Genomic DNA, 15,190 nt, shown 5'->3' with positions numbered 1-15,190 from the left:
CTCCACCACCTCCCTCCCTCCTTCCCCCTCCTTTCACCCTCCACCACCTCCCTCCCTCCCTCCTTCCCTTCCCCCTCCTTTCACCCTCCACCACCTCCCTCCCTCCATTCCTTCCCCCTCCTTTCACCCTCCACCACCTCCCTCCCTCTCTTCCCCCTCCTTTCACCCTCCACCACCTCCCTCCCTCCTTCCCTTCCCCCTCCTTTCACCCTCCACCACCTCCCTCCCTCCCTCCCTTCCCCCTCCTTTCACCCTCCACCACCTCCCTCCCTCCTTCCCTTCCCCCTCCTTTCACCCTCCACCACCTCCCTCCCTCCCTTCCTTCCCCCTCCTTTCACCCTCCACCACCTCCCTCCCTCCTTCCCTTCCCCCTCCTTTCACCCTCCACCACCTCCCTCCCTCCTTCCCTTCCCCCTCCTTTCACCCTCCACCACCTCCCTCCTTCCCTTCCCCCTCCTTTCCCCCTCCACCACCTCCCTCCCTCCTTCCCTTCCCCCTCCTTTCACCCTCCACCACCTCCCTCCCTCCTTCCCTTCCCCCTCCTTTCACCCTCCACCACCTCCCTCCCTCCTTCCCTTCCCCCTCCTTTCACCCTCCACCACCTCCCTCCCTCCTTCCCTTCCCTTCCCCCTCCTTTCACCCTCCACCACCTCCCTCCCTCCTTCCCTTCCCCCTCCTTTCACCCTCCACCACCTCCCTCCCTCCCTTCCCCCTCCTTTCACCCTCCACCACCTCCCTCTCTCCAGCAGGGACAGCAGGAATTGGCTTTGATGTGTACGTTTGTTTTGAATGAAATACTGATTTTTTTTTTTTTTAACTTGACAGTCACTGTGTTAGAAATCCAGTCAAGTCGTAGAAAGTGACGCAGTGATGGTTTGATCAGTGGTGACGTTTCGTGGTGTGCGTGTTTTTCTTTTAATTCCACTGAGTCCCTGAACTCTGGCTTCAAATAAACCATGACTAAAACACCATGCAATGGTATGCTGAAGTCAGTCATTGTCTTAGTTCACAACTTTGTGTGTTAGGTGCTGCTTGTATAAACTGGGGCGGGGTGGGGGGGGGAGGGGGGCGGGGAAATGTTGGATATATTTGTGTACATACAGCTATTCAATATTGATGACTGTATAAGGTGAATAGTGTTGGATGTATTTGTGTATATAGAACTAGACAGTGTAATGGTGGATGGCTGCACTGGGTGAACAGTGTTGGATGTATTTGTGTAAAGACAACTACAGAATGGAATGACTGATGGTTGTATTTGGTGAAAAGTGTTGAACATATTTGTGTACATACACATCTGATCGATGATATAGTTCATGACTGTTTGGTGAAAAATATTGAACATGAATGAAATGGTTGAAGACAGACCCCCTTTCCCACCACCCCCCCTCACCCTCAAGCCCCACACTCCATGAAGTAAAAAAAAAAAAAGAAGAAAAAAAGCTTTGTACAGTCTTCAACAGGTGATAATTTATGTATGCATAATTTGTCAGCCTCTGTCACTGTGTGGATATATGTCGGATGATAGATAAACAAACAGATAAGGGAGTGTCTGTGTGTGTGTGTGTGTCAACATGTAATGTATTGACTGCTCTGTAGTCTGTGTGTGTGTGTGTGTCAACATGTAATGTATTGACTGCTCTGTAGTGTGTGTGTGTGTGTCAACATGTAATGTATTGACTGCTCTGTAGTGTGTGTGTGTGTGTCAACATGTAATGTATTGACTGCTCTGTAGTGTGTGTGTGTGTGTGTGTGTCAACATGTAATGTATTGACTGCTCTGTAGTGTGTGTGTGTGTGTGTGTGTGTGTGTGTGTGTGTGTGTGTGTGTCAACATGTAATGTATTGACTGCTCTGTAGTCTGTGTGTGTGTGTGTGTGTGTCAACATGTAATGTATTGACTGCTCTGTAGTGTGTGTGTGTGTGTGTGTGTGTGTGTGTGTGTGTGTGTGTGTGTGTGTGTGTCAACATGTAATGTATTGACTGCTCTGTAGTGTGTGTGTGTGTGTGTGTGTGTGTGTGTGTGTGTGTCAACATGTAATGTATTGACTGCTCTGTAGTGTGTGTGTGTGTGTGTGTGTGTGTGTCAACATGTAATGTATTGACTGCTCTGTAGTGTGTGTGTGTGTGTGTGTGTGTGTGTGTGTGTGTGTGTGTGTCAACATGTAATGTATTGACTGCTCTGTAGTGTGTGTGTGTGTGTGTGTGTGTGTGTGTGTGTGTGTCAACATTGCTGGACTGACAGCTGTGTATGGATTGACTTCCCTGTGTGTGAGAAGTGACAATGAAGTGTAGGCATGAAGCTGTGTGCCTTGATTAGTATTCAGGAGTGGAAAGTGACTGTAGTACTTACTGTTTCAACCAATACTTAACACCCCTGCTAGTCCTGGTCTCATTTGGGTCCTTTTCTACTTGAACAAACATAGCCAGTGTGTGCAGTAGTTGTCTGATTTGTGTGTCTTGCATCTATAGCAGTGTTTGAGATGAAGTACTGAGGGAAGTTCTGATATGTATACATGCTGATGCGTATTTGTACTCCAGACCTGACCATGTAATGGTCAAGCATGGACCCCCCCATGTAATGGTCAAGCATGTAATGGTCAAGCATGGACGCCCCCATGTAATGGTCAAGCATGGACCCCCCCAAGTTCCTCTGTTTTTTTTCCCGTAGCAGATGTGTAAGATTATGTATTGTGGGTCAGTTCCTACACCATGACACCTCATCAAAGTGAAGTTGTGCTGTTGTTTCTGTGGGGGGCGTGGTGCATGAAAGGTATGTCAACAGATTTGGGACTTGCTTTATTTGTTTGAAAAGGCTCCGTTTGTTCGCTGTATGCTCCCCTCCGTTTACCTGTGTGGCGCAAGCTCAGGGGAGGGAAGCATTGAATGTCACTAGCTTATCTCCCCTTGACCTGAACAGGAGCTGAAGGTTGCCGTTGTGTAATCTGTCCACAACAGTTGAGTGGCTAAAGCATTGGAGGGACGTGGGTTTGGTTCCTAGTCACGACGCCTGCTTGGTTAAGCGTGGAGATTTTTCTCATCTCCGAGGTCAACAGACTTGCAGACCTGCTCATTTCTGAACCCCCTCACTGTGTGTATGCGTACAGATCAAATGTGCTTCTTGTTCAAAGATCCCATTATCCATGTCAGTGTTCAGTAGGTTATGAAACAATGAAGTGTCCAGTACGCACTCTGGAGTATGCTGCATACCTGACATGTTAAAGTAACATCATTGACATTGTGTAAAACCCCATTTGTACATCAGAGTTAAATTAACATCATAGACGTTGTGTAAAACACCATTTGTACATCAGAGTTAAATTAACATCATTGACGTTGTGTAAAACACCATTTGTACATCAGAGTTAAATTAACATCATTGACGTTGTGTAAAACACCATTTGTACATCAGAGTTAAATTAACATCATTGACGTTGTGTAAAACACCATTTGTACATCAGAGTGGAATGGGAGTTGCAGCCCATGAATGCAGAAGAAGGACGGGGAGAGAACTAGGAGCCCTGGTACAGCACCACACCTGTGTTTGTAGCAGGTGCTCCCACTTTAGTTTATAAATATTGACCAGGTGATGGGGAGGACAGTATCATTGGACAGGGAAAATGTGGACTTCGTGTGGATTTTTCATGATTCCTTTCTTTTTTTCTTTTCCTCGGGATTCTCACGATTTCTCAGATTAATTTTTGTCTGGGATTTCTCATGATTCGTTTTTTCTGTCCTGGATTTCTGATTTGTTTTTGTCTGGGATTTCTTGTGATTCTTTTTCATTGAAGATTTCTTGTCTGTTTCATCCTGGATTTGGCATGCATTGTTTTTGTTCCTTGAAAAGAGACAGTCCAGATGTCGTGGTGTGTGTGTGTGTGCACAAGAGATAGTATGGACGTCATATCCCTGTGTGTGTGTGTGTGTGTGTGTGTGTGTGTCTTGATGCATACGGACACAGATGTTTGAAGCATTGTAGTGAGGCTAATGGAGAAGAGTGATGTTCTGGAAATGTTTCCAAACAGAAATGTGTCTGTGTGTGTCTGTGTGTGTGAAATTGAGAGTTGAAAAATGTCACCCTCTTTTACACTTCTTGCTCTCTAAACTCTCTTGGCCATAATGGAATGTATCAGTGAAAAAAAATCAGTTTGTTATGTAATGCTCAGTTTGATACCATGCCTGTATGTAGGAGTCAGAGAGGATGTTGTCATGGGAAGCAGGTGTCATGCAGTGTGTGACGGGAACACCGTGCTGTGGTGATGTGCTTCAGTCAGTGGACTCTGCTGAATCACACACAACCTTTTTTCACTTCTGCTTGGGGGAAACAAATAAATCGTGGAAACATTCAGGAGTTTGCCTCTGTGTGTGTGTGTGTGTTTAAAGTTCCAGCTGTTTTTCATCCTTAGGTGATACCCTCCTTTTTGGAATCATACAAATTATTTCCTGTAATTCACACTTTTCTTCTTCAGTAGTGATATCCCTCCACTGGGACACATAAACGCTTAATGGCAGCAATTTAATGTGTACACTCTAACACACACACACACACACACACACACACAGTGCAGTAGCTGTAAACACAAATGCACAAATATTTAAAATACACACACACACACAGAAACCATACCCAAGCATGTACACATGAACACAAACGCATACATTCAGAATCATCGGTGTTTTAATTAGATTAAATCATCAAAATAAGACACTTTTTATTGCAGACACTGGCATCCACAATCACTGATGGCAACTCTCTCTCAGGAACTCAACACCACCTTGATAACTATAGCAGTATGACATTCATTTTCTAAACAGGACAGACCGAAAAAGAACAGAAAAAAGGGACATGCTAACACACTAACATGAATGAACATGCAGACACAGAGAAAAGACATTCTGCTTCAATTTTAAAAGTGAAAAGGAGTGCTTGAACAGTGAAAAACTACGCAATATATATATATAATATTATATATGTATATACAAGTTGGCTTCCAAAAAATACATTTGACGCGATTCATTTGCACATTCCTCGATGAATTCATCAGCAGAATTTGGCCACATGGACACACACACTGAAGCAAAACACACCTGCATATCAACCGCAAGCATTTCAAGTCACAGATCTCTTTAGCATGTGCAGTTACTGTAAAGTACTTGTATGTGCCCACCCCTCTTTCCACAAATTTCACTCTAAAAAGTTAAGGGTGGGCTTTTTTTGCTGGGTACCTTACCCTATGCTGGAGCCCATTCCTTTACTTTCAACATAGAAGTCCTGGCTTAGTGTTTTCTGGGACAATGTGCATGAAAAGTCTTTTGTTACGCTGGTGATATCAATAGGACATTGTTCAATCGTGCAATGGATGTGTTTCATTACTTAAAGTCTTCTCTCAATGTCTCTATAATTCATTCATCTTTCTATTCTTTCTGTCTGTTCCTCTCCCTTACACACACACACACACACACACAAACACACACACACACACACACACAAACACACACACATGTGCATGCTCATGTGTTTTCAAGAGAGGGAGAGAGAGAGAGACAGAGGATGAGAACAAAAGACAGGCCATTGAAACAAAACTGCGTCACGATGAATAACGTCTTGTTGCAACATGGTTTTTAATGACACATCAACATCCCACATTGACGTTCAGTTCTTTAACACTCGATTGAATCTACACTGTTTTTGTTTGTTTGGTTTGTTTTTTGGTGTGTTTTTTTTTTTGTTTTTTTGTTTGTTTGTTTTTTTTTGACAAAGCAACACAACCCCAAACAACAATCTGAATTATCATTAGTTCATAATAATTTTCTTCTTTTTTTATTTCTTTTTCTTTTTTTCTGTTTTGTTGTTGTTTGTTTTTTAATGGGGAGGGTGCATTTACAAGGTATTACTCTACACACAGTTTCTAACCCCAATTCAGGGATGAGTGTCAACTGGATACTGGGCATTTTACAAGGTAGTTTACAGTAACTGTGGACTGTGTAATTCAGGGATGAGTGTCAACTGGATACTGGGCATTTTACAAGGTAGTTTACAGTAACTGTGGACTGTGTAATTCAGGGATGAGTGTCAACTGGATACTGGGCATTTTACAAGGTAGTTTACAGTAACTGTGGACTGTGTAATTCAGGGATGAGTGTCAACTGGATACTGGGCATTTTACAAGGTAGTTTACAGTAACTGTGGACTGTGTAATTCAGGGATGAGTGTCTACTGGATACTGGGCATTTTACAAGGTAGTTTACAGTAACTGTGGACTGTGTAATTCAGGGATGAGTGTCTACTGGATACTGGGCATTTTACAAGGTAGTTTACAGTAACTGTGGACTGCAGCTGCACGGCCCCCTCCCCTCCGTCACCGTCACCCCTCCACCCCACCATTCTCCACTCCCCCACCCCCACCCCCACCCTCCCATTAGATCAAATTTAAGAAACAGAGAAATGAAAATGTTTGCTTCACTAAAAAAAAAAAAAAGTTTTTAAAAATCCTAAACTTTTTTTGTTGTTGTTTAAGCAACAGCAACTTCATGCAGATGTGTTTTGCACTTCAACATTCACTGACATATCCTGAAATTATTCTTTCAATCAATTTTCTTGTCTAGGTTTTTAAACTGTTCTTTCTAATGTTTTTCTGATCTGAAGATATTTCTAGACTCCTACTGTTTTTCTTTTCTCAGTGACCTTCTCCACAAAACATCTCGGCGGCCATAACTTCTAGCAAGCATAGCTAAGAATAAACATAGTTTGTGAAATATGAGAATGATTTGGCAAGAATGAGAATACTCTGCAGAGGATATTGTTTTTGTTTTTGTTTTTTTTTTCAAAAGATAAGACACACTTTGTGCAGAATAGGCATACTTTGCGAAAGACACAAACATTGTGTGTGAAAGACAATTTTGTGGAATTGTCACAAACAACATCATAACCTGCTCAGTCAAAAAAGTCTTGCACTAATTGACTTTGTATCTCTTTAAGAGACATACAAAAAACAGTTTAGTTCAAACTAACTGATCTTCTAAGAAACACAGTGGATGAAAGGGAGCAATGAAATTTTGATTTTTTTAAATCTGTGGGAATGAAAAAACAAATCTATCCATACACAACAGCTAACGCTGATACAATGATACAAGTTTGTGGAGTAGCATGAAAAATTATTTAAGCAGGCTAATCCCTTCGCCCCTTGTACAAGCACACCCATCACTGTGTGAAAACTGGAAAACGCGCCCAGTTGTACCAAGGGACCTCACCCATTCTGATTTTCTTTTCTTTTTTTTTTTCTTTTTTTTTTAGTCAACAGGTATTTCCTTTCTTCAGCAGTGCCAGAATGAGATGTTCCTCCACCCCCACCCCTTCACAGTTGCTTTTCTTAATCATTGCTATTCCTCTAAACAGAGAGAGGGTTGATAACCTCCCTGACAGACCCCCCACCCCACCCCCACCCCCCACTTCCCAAACCACCAAAAATCCATCTCATGGACTATACCCATTCTTCCCATCCAATGCCCCCCACTCCCCTCCCCAATCCCCAAACCACTAAAACCCTTGTCATGGACTATACCCATTCTTCAATGCAGGGGCTAACTCCCATCCAATGCCCCCCACTCCCCTCCCCACCTCCCCAATTGTCATGGACTATACCCATTCTTCAACGCAGGGGCTAACTCCCATCCAATGCCCCTTCACCCCTCCCTTCACCCCTCCCTTCTCCCCTCCCTTCACCCCTCCCTTCACCCCTCCCTTCACCCCTCCCTTCTCCCCTCCCTTCACCCCTCCCTTCTCCCCTCCCTTCACCCCTCCCTTCACCCCTCCCTTCACCCCAACCAACTCCCATCCAATCTCTCCCCCTCTTCCCCAAACCACCACAACCTTTCTCATGGACCACACACATTCTTCACTGCAGGGGATAACTCCTATCCAATGACCTCCCCCCCCCCTCACCTCCCCAATCCCCAACCACCACAACCTTTCTCATGGACCACACACCTTCAATGCAGGGGATAACTCCCATCCAATGCCCTCCCCACCCCCCTCACCTCCCCAATCCCCAACCACCACAGCCTTTCTCATGGACCATACACGTTCTTCAATGCAGGGGATAACTCCCATCCAATGCCCTCCCCCCCCCCCTCACCTCCCCAATCCCCACAACCTTTCTCATGGACCACACACGTTCTTCAATGCAGGGGATAACTCCCATCCAATGCCCCCGACCATCAAAACCCTTCTAATGGACCAGACCCATTCATCAATGCAAGAGGGAGGTCGGGTTGTCGAGAAGCTCAGAAGCAGTACTTTGGCCCGCTGACCCAGCCCTTGTCCGGGCCATAGCCGTTGTACTGCACGGGGGGGTAATTGTTGAGCCGCCCTGGTTCCTGATAGTGCGGGGGGTTGTAGAGCCCCCACTTGGGGGTGGGCACCTCCTGTGGGAAGGGCTTGGGGTAGGAGAACTTGCCCTGGTAGCTGCGGTTGTGGGGCATGGCCGGCAGGGTCTCCTTCATCATCACGTCGTTCTCGTACGGGATGAAGTTGTCGTGCGTCCGGCTGGTGGGTTTGGACGGGCGCTCGTAGTGCCAGTTCACGTTCTTGTAGTCCGCTGTGGATCATGAGAAATGAATTTTTTTTTCAAAAAGAAGAGTTTTTGTAATGCTCTGTGTGTGGAGGAAAAATGAAAAATCCATGAGTGAGTTTTTGAAAAATGAAAAACGTGAGGGAGTTTTTGTAATATGCTGTTCGGCCTAATGAAAAATGTAAAACACGTGTGGATAAAAAATCAAAAACTTGTGTGAGTTTTTGTAATCCACTATGGACGAAAAACTGAAAAAAACTTGAGTGAGATTTTGTGATCGGCTGTGGATGAGAAATGAAACCAAAAAAAAAAACCTTGAGTTTTTATATCTGCTGTGGGTGAAAAATTAAAAACTTGATTGAGTGTAGTGCAATAATGCTGGTGTGCCAGTTTCTTGACATGATTTCCTCTTAAATGTTTGTTTAAAGCATGCAGCTTCAGTTGTTAAACAAAAATCCATGATAGAATTATCAGATATTACAAAATTAAAAGCAAGCAAAGCATTGGATGCTCTGAAACCATGACATCTCTATTTCCCTCTTTCTCTATCACCCCCACACAAATGCACACATACTCAAAATGAGAATAGTAATTTTCTCTCTCTCTATCTCTCTCTCTCTCTCTCTCTATCTATCTATCTATCTATCTATCTGTGTGTGTGTGTGTCTCAATGGTAAATTTATCTCTCTCTCTCTCTCTCTCTCTCTGTCTCTCTGTCTCTCACACACACACACACACACACACACACACACACACACACACATGTTCACAACTGATAACTTTTGTTGTTGTTGTTGCCAGACCCTGCACTAACATGCACATTCAGTTTACTGCTTTGATGTTTGTTATCTTCAGTTTCAGTGTCCATGACTTCTTTAATGAGTTTTGCAGCAAAGAAAATTAGTGTGAGTCACACACACACACAAACACACACATACCACACATGTACCCACACACCCACCACCACTCTCTCCCCCTCCCCCACATCCCCCACACCATACACACAGTTACACCACACCCACCACTACCACCACTCTCTCCCCCTCCCCCACATCCCCCACACCATACACACCACACCCACCACTACCACCACTCTCTCCCCCTCCCCCACATCCCCCACACCATACACACAGTTACACCACTCCCACCACTACCACCACTCTCTCCCCCTCCCCCACATCCCCCACACCATACACACCACACCCACCACTACCACCACTCTCTCCCCCTCCCCCACATCCCCCACACCATACACACCACACCCACCACTACCACCACTCTCTCCCCCTCCCCCACATCCCCCACACCATACACACAGTTACACCACACCCACCACTACCACCACTCTCCTTCCCCTCACCACCCCAACACAACACACACATACATACAAACACACCACACCCACCACCACCTCCACCACCACTCTCCCCCCGCCTCCATCTACCCCTCTCCTCCACACCCACCACCCCACCATCCCCATACCCACCACGTCTGATGTTGTTGACTGTACGGTTGTGCCAGTCAGGGTGTCTGGAGGTTCCACGCCAGGCGTACCAGTCAGGGTGTTCTCCACTCCACTTCCGCCACCCGGTCTGTGGTGACAACACTACACTGTACTGCCCTGTGCTGTGACAACACTACACTGTACTGCCCTGTGCTGTGACAACACTACACTGTACTGCCCTGTGCTGTGACAACACTACACTGTACTGCCCTGTGCTGTGACAACACTACACTGTACTGCTGTGTGCTGTGACAACACTACACTGTACTGCCCTGTGCTGTGACAACACTACACTGTACTGCTGTGTGCTGTGACAACACTACACTGTACTGCTGTGTGCTGTGACAACACTACACTGTACTGCCCTGTGCTGTGACAACACTACACTGTACTGCCCTGTGCTGTGACAACACTACACTGTACTGCTGTGTGCTGTGACAACACTACACTGTACTGCCCTGTGCTGTGACAACACTACACTGTACTGCTGTGTGCTGTGACAACACTACACTGTACTGCCCTGTGCTGTGACAACACTACACTGTACTGCCCTGTGCTGTGACAACACTACACTGTACTGCTGTGTGCTGTGACAACACTACACTGTACTGCCCTGTGCTGTGACAACACTACACTGTACTGCTGTGTGCTGTGACAACACTACACTGTACTGCCCTGTGCTGTGACAACACTACACTGTACTGCCCTGTGCTGTGACAACACTACACTGTACTGCCCTGTGCTGTGACAACACTACACTGTACTGCTGTGTGCTGTGCTGTGCTGTGCTGTGCTGTGCTGTGACAACACTACACTGTACTGCCCTGTGCTGTGCTGTGCTGTGCTGTGCTGTGCTGTGCTGTGCTTTGTGCTGTGCTGTGCTGTGCTGTGCTGTGCTTTGTGCTGTGCTGTGCTGTGCTGTGGTGTGACAACACTACACTGTACTGCCCTGTGCTGTGCTGTGCTGTGCTGTGCTTTGTGCTGTGCTGTGCTGTGCTGTGCTGTGCTGTGCTGTGCTGTGCTTTGTGCTGTGCTGTGCTGTGCTGTGCTGTGACAACACTACACTGTACTGCCCTGTGCTGTGGTGTGCTGTGGTGTGACAAGACTACACTGTACTGCCCTGTGCTGTGGTGTGCTGTGCTGTGCTGTGACAAGACTACACTGTACTGCCCTGTGCTGTGGTGTGCTGTGGTGTGACAACACTACACTGTACTGCCCTGTGCTGTGGTGTGCTGTGGTGTGACAACACTACACTGTACTGCCCTGTGCTGTGGTGTGCTGTGGTGTGACAAGACTACACTGTACTGCCCTGTGCTGTGGTGTGCTGTGCTGTGCTGTGACAAGACTACACTGTACTGCCCTGTGCTGTGGTGTGCTGTGGTGTGACAAGACTACACTGTACTGCTGTGTGCTGTGCTGTGCTGTGCTGTGCTGTGACAAGACTACACTGTACTGCTGTGTGCTGTGCTGTGCTGTGCTGTGCTGTGCTGTGCTTTGTGCTGTGCTGTGCTGTGACAAGACTACACTGTACTGCCCTGTGCTGTGGTGTGCTGTGGTGTGACAAGACTACACTGTACTGCCCTGTGCTGTGCTGTGCTGTGCTGTGACAAGACTACACTGTACTGCCCTGTGCTGTGGTGTGCTGTGGTGTGACAAGACTACACTGTACTGCCCTGTGCTGTGCTGTGCTGTGCTGTGACAAGACTACACTGTACTGCCCTGTGCTGTGGTGTGCTGTGGTGTGACAAGACTACACTGTACTGCCCTGTGCTGTGCTGTGCTGTGCTGTGACAAGACTACACTGTACTGCCCTGTGCTGTGGTGTGCTGTGGTGTGACAAGACTACACTGTACTGCCCTGTGCTGTGCTGTGCTGTGGTGTGCTGTGCTGTGCTGTGCTTTGTGCTGTGCTGTGGTGTGCTGTGGTGTGACAAGACTACACTGTACTGCCCTGTGCTGTGGTGTGGTGTGGTGTGGTGTGGTGTTGCCATGTGTTGTTTTCTGTTGTGTACTGTGTTGTACTGTATTGTGGTGTGGAGTGGTGTGGAGTGGTGTGGTGTGTTGTGTTGCAGTGCAGTGTGTTGTGTTGTGGTGTAATGTGGTGTGGTGTGTTGTAGTGTGGTGTGTTGTGGTGTGGTGGTGTATTGCGGTGTGGTGTGTGTTGTGGTGCAGTGTGGTGTGGTGTGGTGTGTCGTGGTGTGGCGTGTTGTGTTGTGGTGTGGTGTGTTGTAGTGTGTTGTGTTGTGGTGTGGCGTGTTGTGTTGTGGTGTGGTGTGTCGTGGTGTGGTGTGTCGTGGTGTGGCGTGTTGTGTTGTGGTGTGGTGTGTTGTAGTGTGGTGTGTCGTGGTGTGGTGTGTCGTGGTGTGGCGTGTTGTGTTGTGTGTTGTAGTGTGTTGTGTTGTGGTGTGGTGTGTCATGGTATGGTGTTGTGATGATGTGTGGTGTGGTGTGGTGTGGTGTATTGTAGAGTGTGGTGTGGTGTGGTGTGTTGTAGTGTGGTGTGTTGTAGTGTGGTGTGGTGTGGTGTGTTGTAGTGTGGTGTGGTGTGGTGTGGTGTGTTGTAGTGTGGTGTGGTGTGGTGTGGTGTGGTGTGGTGTGTTGTGGTGTGTTGTGGTGTGGTGTGTTGTAGTGTGGTGTGGTGTGGTTTGGTGTGGTGTGGTGTGTTGTAGTGGTGTGTTGTAGTGTGGTGTGGTGTGTTGTAGTGTGGTGTGGTGTGGTGTGTTGTAGTGTGGTGTGGTGTGGTGTGGTGTGGTGTGGTGTTGTGTTGCCACATTTTGTGTTGAGTTGTGTTACATTCTATTGTGCTTCATTGCACTGTATTGCATTCTATTCTATTCTCTTTCCTATTCTATTACATTTTTGTCACAACACATTTGTCTGTGTGGAATTCAGACTGGTCTGCCTGGGGAGTGTGCTACACTGCAGTGCAGTGCTACCCATTTCAGCTCTTTCTCTCTTGTTTCTTCTTTATTCTGTCTACAGCTGCATTTTTGTTTTGCTACCAAAGAGGGTGTTCCTGCAGAATTTTGCCATAGACAATCCTTTTGTGTGCTGTCGATTCTTTCACAAATGCTAGGGCATGTTGTACGCCAGACCTTGGTCTAACATCTCATCCCAAAGAGGCCATTCCAGGGCTGAACATCCACAAGTTCTTCAAAAAAAGTCAAGGCCATTTCAGGGCTGAACATCCACAAGTTCTTCAAAAAAAGTCAAGGCCATTTCAGGGCTGAACACCCACAAGTTCTTCAAAAAACAGTCAGGGCCATTCCAGGGCTGAACACCCACAAGTTCTTCAAAAAACAGTCAGGGCCATTCCAGGGCTGAACACCCACAAGTTCTTCAAAAAACAGACAGGGCCATTTCAGGGCTGAACACCCACAAGTTCTTCAAAAAACAGACAGGGCCATTTCAGGGCTGAACACCCACAAGTTCTTAAAAAAACAGTCAAGGCCATTCCAGGGCTGAACACCCACAAGTTTTTCAAAAAAACAGTCAGGGCCATTTCAGGGCTGAACACCCACAAGTTCTTCAAAAACCAGTCAAACAGAAACCAAAATAATGTTAAAATACCAAACTACCCAAGTCTCATTCAGTGCACATAACATCTAAATCAATTTCATCGAAAAGATACATATTTCCTTCAGGAACTGAAAACCATTGTCTACAGCACACCTCTGAAACAAGGTCTCTTGGATGAGGCATTAAACTAAGGTCACATATGTTGCATGCACTTAGCACACGTAAAAGAATCCCACAGCGACAAAGCGATTGTCCCTGGCAACATTCTGTTCAAATAAGTACATCTTCACTGACAGTAAAATAAATGCACTTGCAGACAGAAAAAGAAAACACTAAAGCAGTATGCTCTCCCAGGGGGAGCAGCCCAAACTTCACACCCAGAAACTTCTGACAAAAACCTAGTACAATACAATTCATTTCAATACAACCCAACACTACGCAATACAATACAATACAATACAATACAACACAACACAAGACATTACCTTACATAATTATAGTGTAATACAATGCAATGCAATGTAGTGCAACACTAAAATCACAATAATGAAATTTGAAATGTTAACAACCTGCAATACTCACACGGGCAACATCAGGTGAGCTGCAGTGGTATGTCTTCCATTCATGAAGTTTGGGTTGCCTGCACGCACACACACACACACACACACACACACACATAATCATAAGTATTGGTATGTAGCTTTCAATTTTCCACTTTTTAAGAACAAAATAAAGAGGAAACAGATATATTCAGTTATCTGTGTTCACTGGCATGCAAAAAATGTACAAAATGTCTAGAGGGACAGACAGACAGAGACAGAGAGATGTGTGTGTGTGTGTGTGTGTGTGTGTGTGTGTGTGTGTGTGTGTGTGTGTGTGTGTGAATGCATGTGTGAGTGTATGTGCATGCATTGTGTGTATCTATATGTCTGCTAAAATGTATTTTCATGAATATATGTATGCGTGTGTTTATGTGCGTGTGTGTGTGTGTGTGTGTGTGTGTGTGTGTGTGTGTGTGGAAAACAGAGAAAGAGTATGTGTTCATGTATATAAGCACTTTTGCGTGAATATGTATGTTAAGTTTTTAAAAGAGTGATAACAAAACTGTTTTGAACTAAAGTTGAATTAATGTGACTGTGAGAGTGAGAAACTCGGTTTCCAGTTCTGTTTCTCTGTTGTGTTTATGTATATGAGGCGCTGTGAACACATAACACAAGTTTGGACAATTTTACACACTCGAATGATTTAAGTCCAAGTTCATTTCATTTCCCAAAATACAAACACATACCAACTCCTTGAGAATATTGTACATAGTTCAGTTCAGTTCAGTTTTAGGGATGTTTATAAGCCTATCTGCTTTTTTTTTTTTTTTGTCCCAGTCTAACAAAGAATATTGATTTGAGTTGCCAGTATACTTGCTCAGGGGTAATAGTAGTACTTTTTTTTTTTATCATTCATCATAAATTAATTTCAACTTGCTGATACTATTTAACTGTTCTAGGAGATTTTTTAAAATGTTAACATTGTTATCCGTCTTAACATGCAGAGGTAATGTATTCCAATAAGGTGCAGAGGTAATGTATTCCAATAAGGTGCAGA

At 45.4% G+C, this 15,190-nt stretch overlaps 1 protein-coding gene across 1 annotated transcript in view; it reads right to left on the bottom strand.

Annotated features, from left to right (window-relative positions):
- Nucleotides 1–8,136: 8,136 nt before the first annotated feature.
- LOC143288221 (uncharacterized) overlaps nucleotides 8,137–15,190 on the bottom strand; it is a 7,896-nt gene continuing 842 nt past the window's right edge. Inside the window, exons 2-4 of the mRNA XM_076596570.1 lie at nucleotides 14,174–14,231; nucleotides 10,056–10,161; nucleotides 8,137–8,596 (exon numbers count right to left, since the gene is read on the bottom strand). Of these exons, the coding sequence (XP_076452685.1) occupies nucleotides 8,283–8,596; nucleotides 10,056–10,161; nucleotides 14,174–14,231 (478 nt within the window). The 3' untranslated portion in view covers nucleotides 8,137–8,282. The remainder of the gene's footprint in view (nucleotides 8,597–10,055; nucleotides 10,162–14,173; nucleotides 14,232–15,190) is intronic.

The sequence above is a fragment of the Babylonia areolata genome, chromosome 12, assembly GCF_041734735.1.
Source record: "Babylonia areolata isolate BAREFJ2019XMU chromosome 12, ASM4173473v1, whole genome shotgun sequence".
NCBI lineage: Eukaryota > Metazoa > Mollusca > Gastropoda > Neogastropoda > Buccinidae > Babylonia > Babylonia areolata.
The sequence above is the reverse complement of the archived record's forward strand: the minus strand, read 5'-3'. Positions and strand labels throughout refer to the sequence as shown.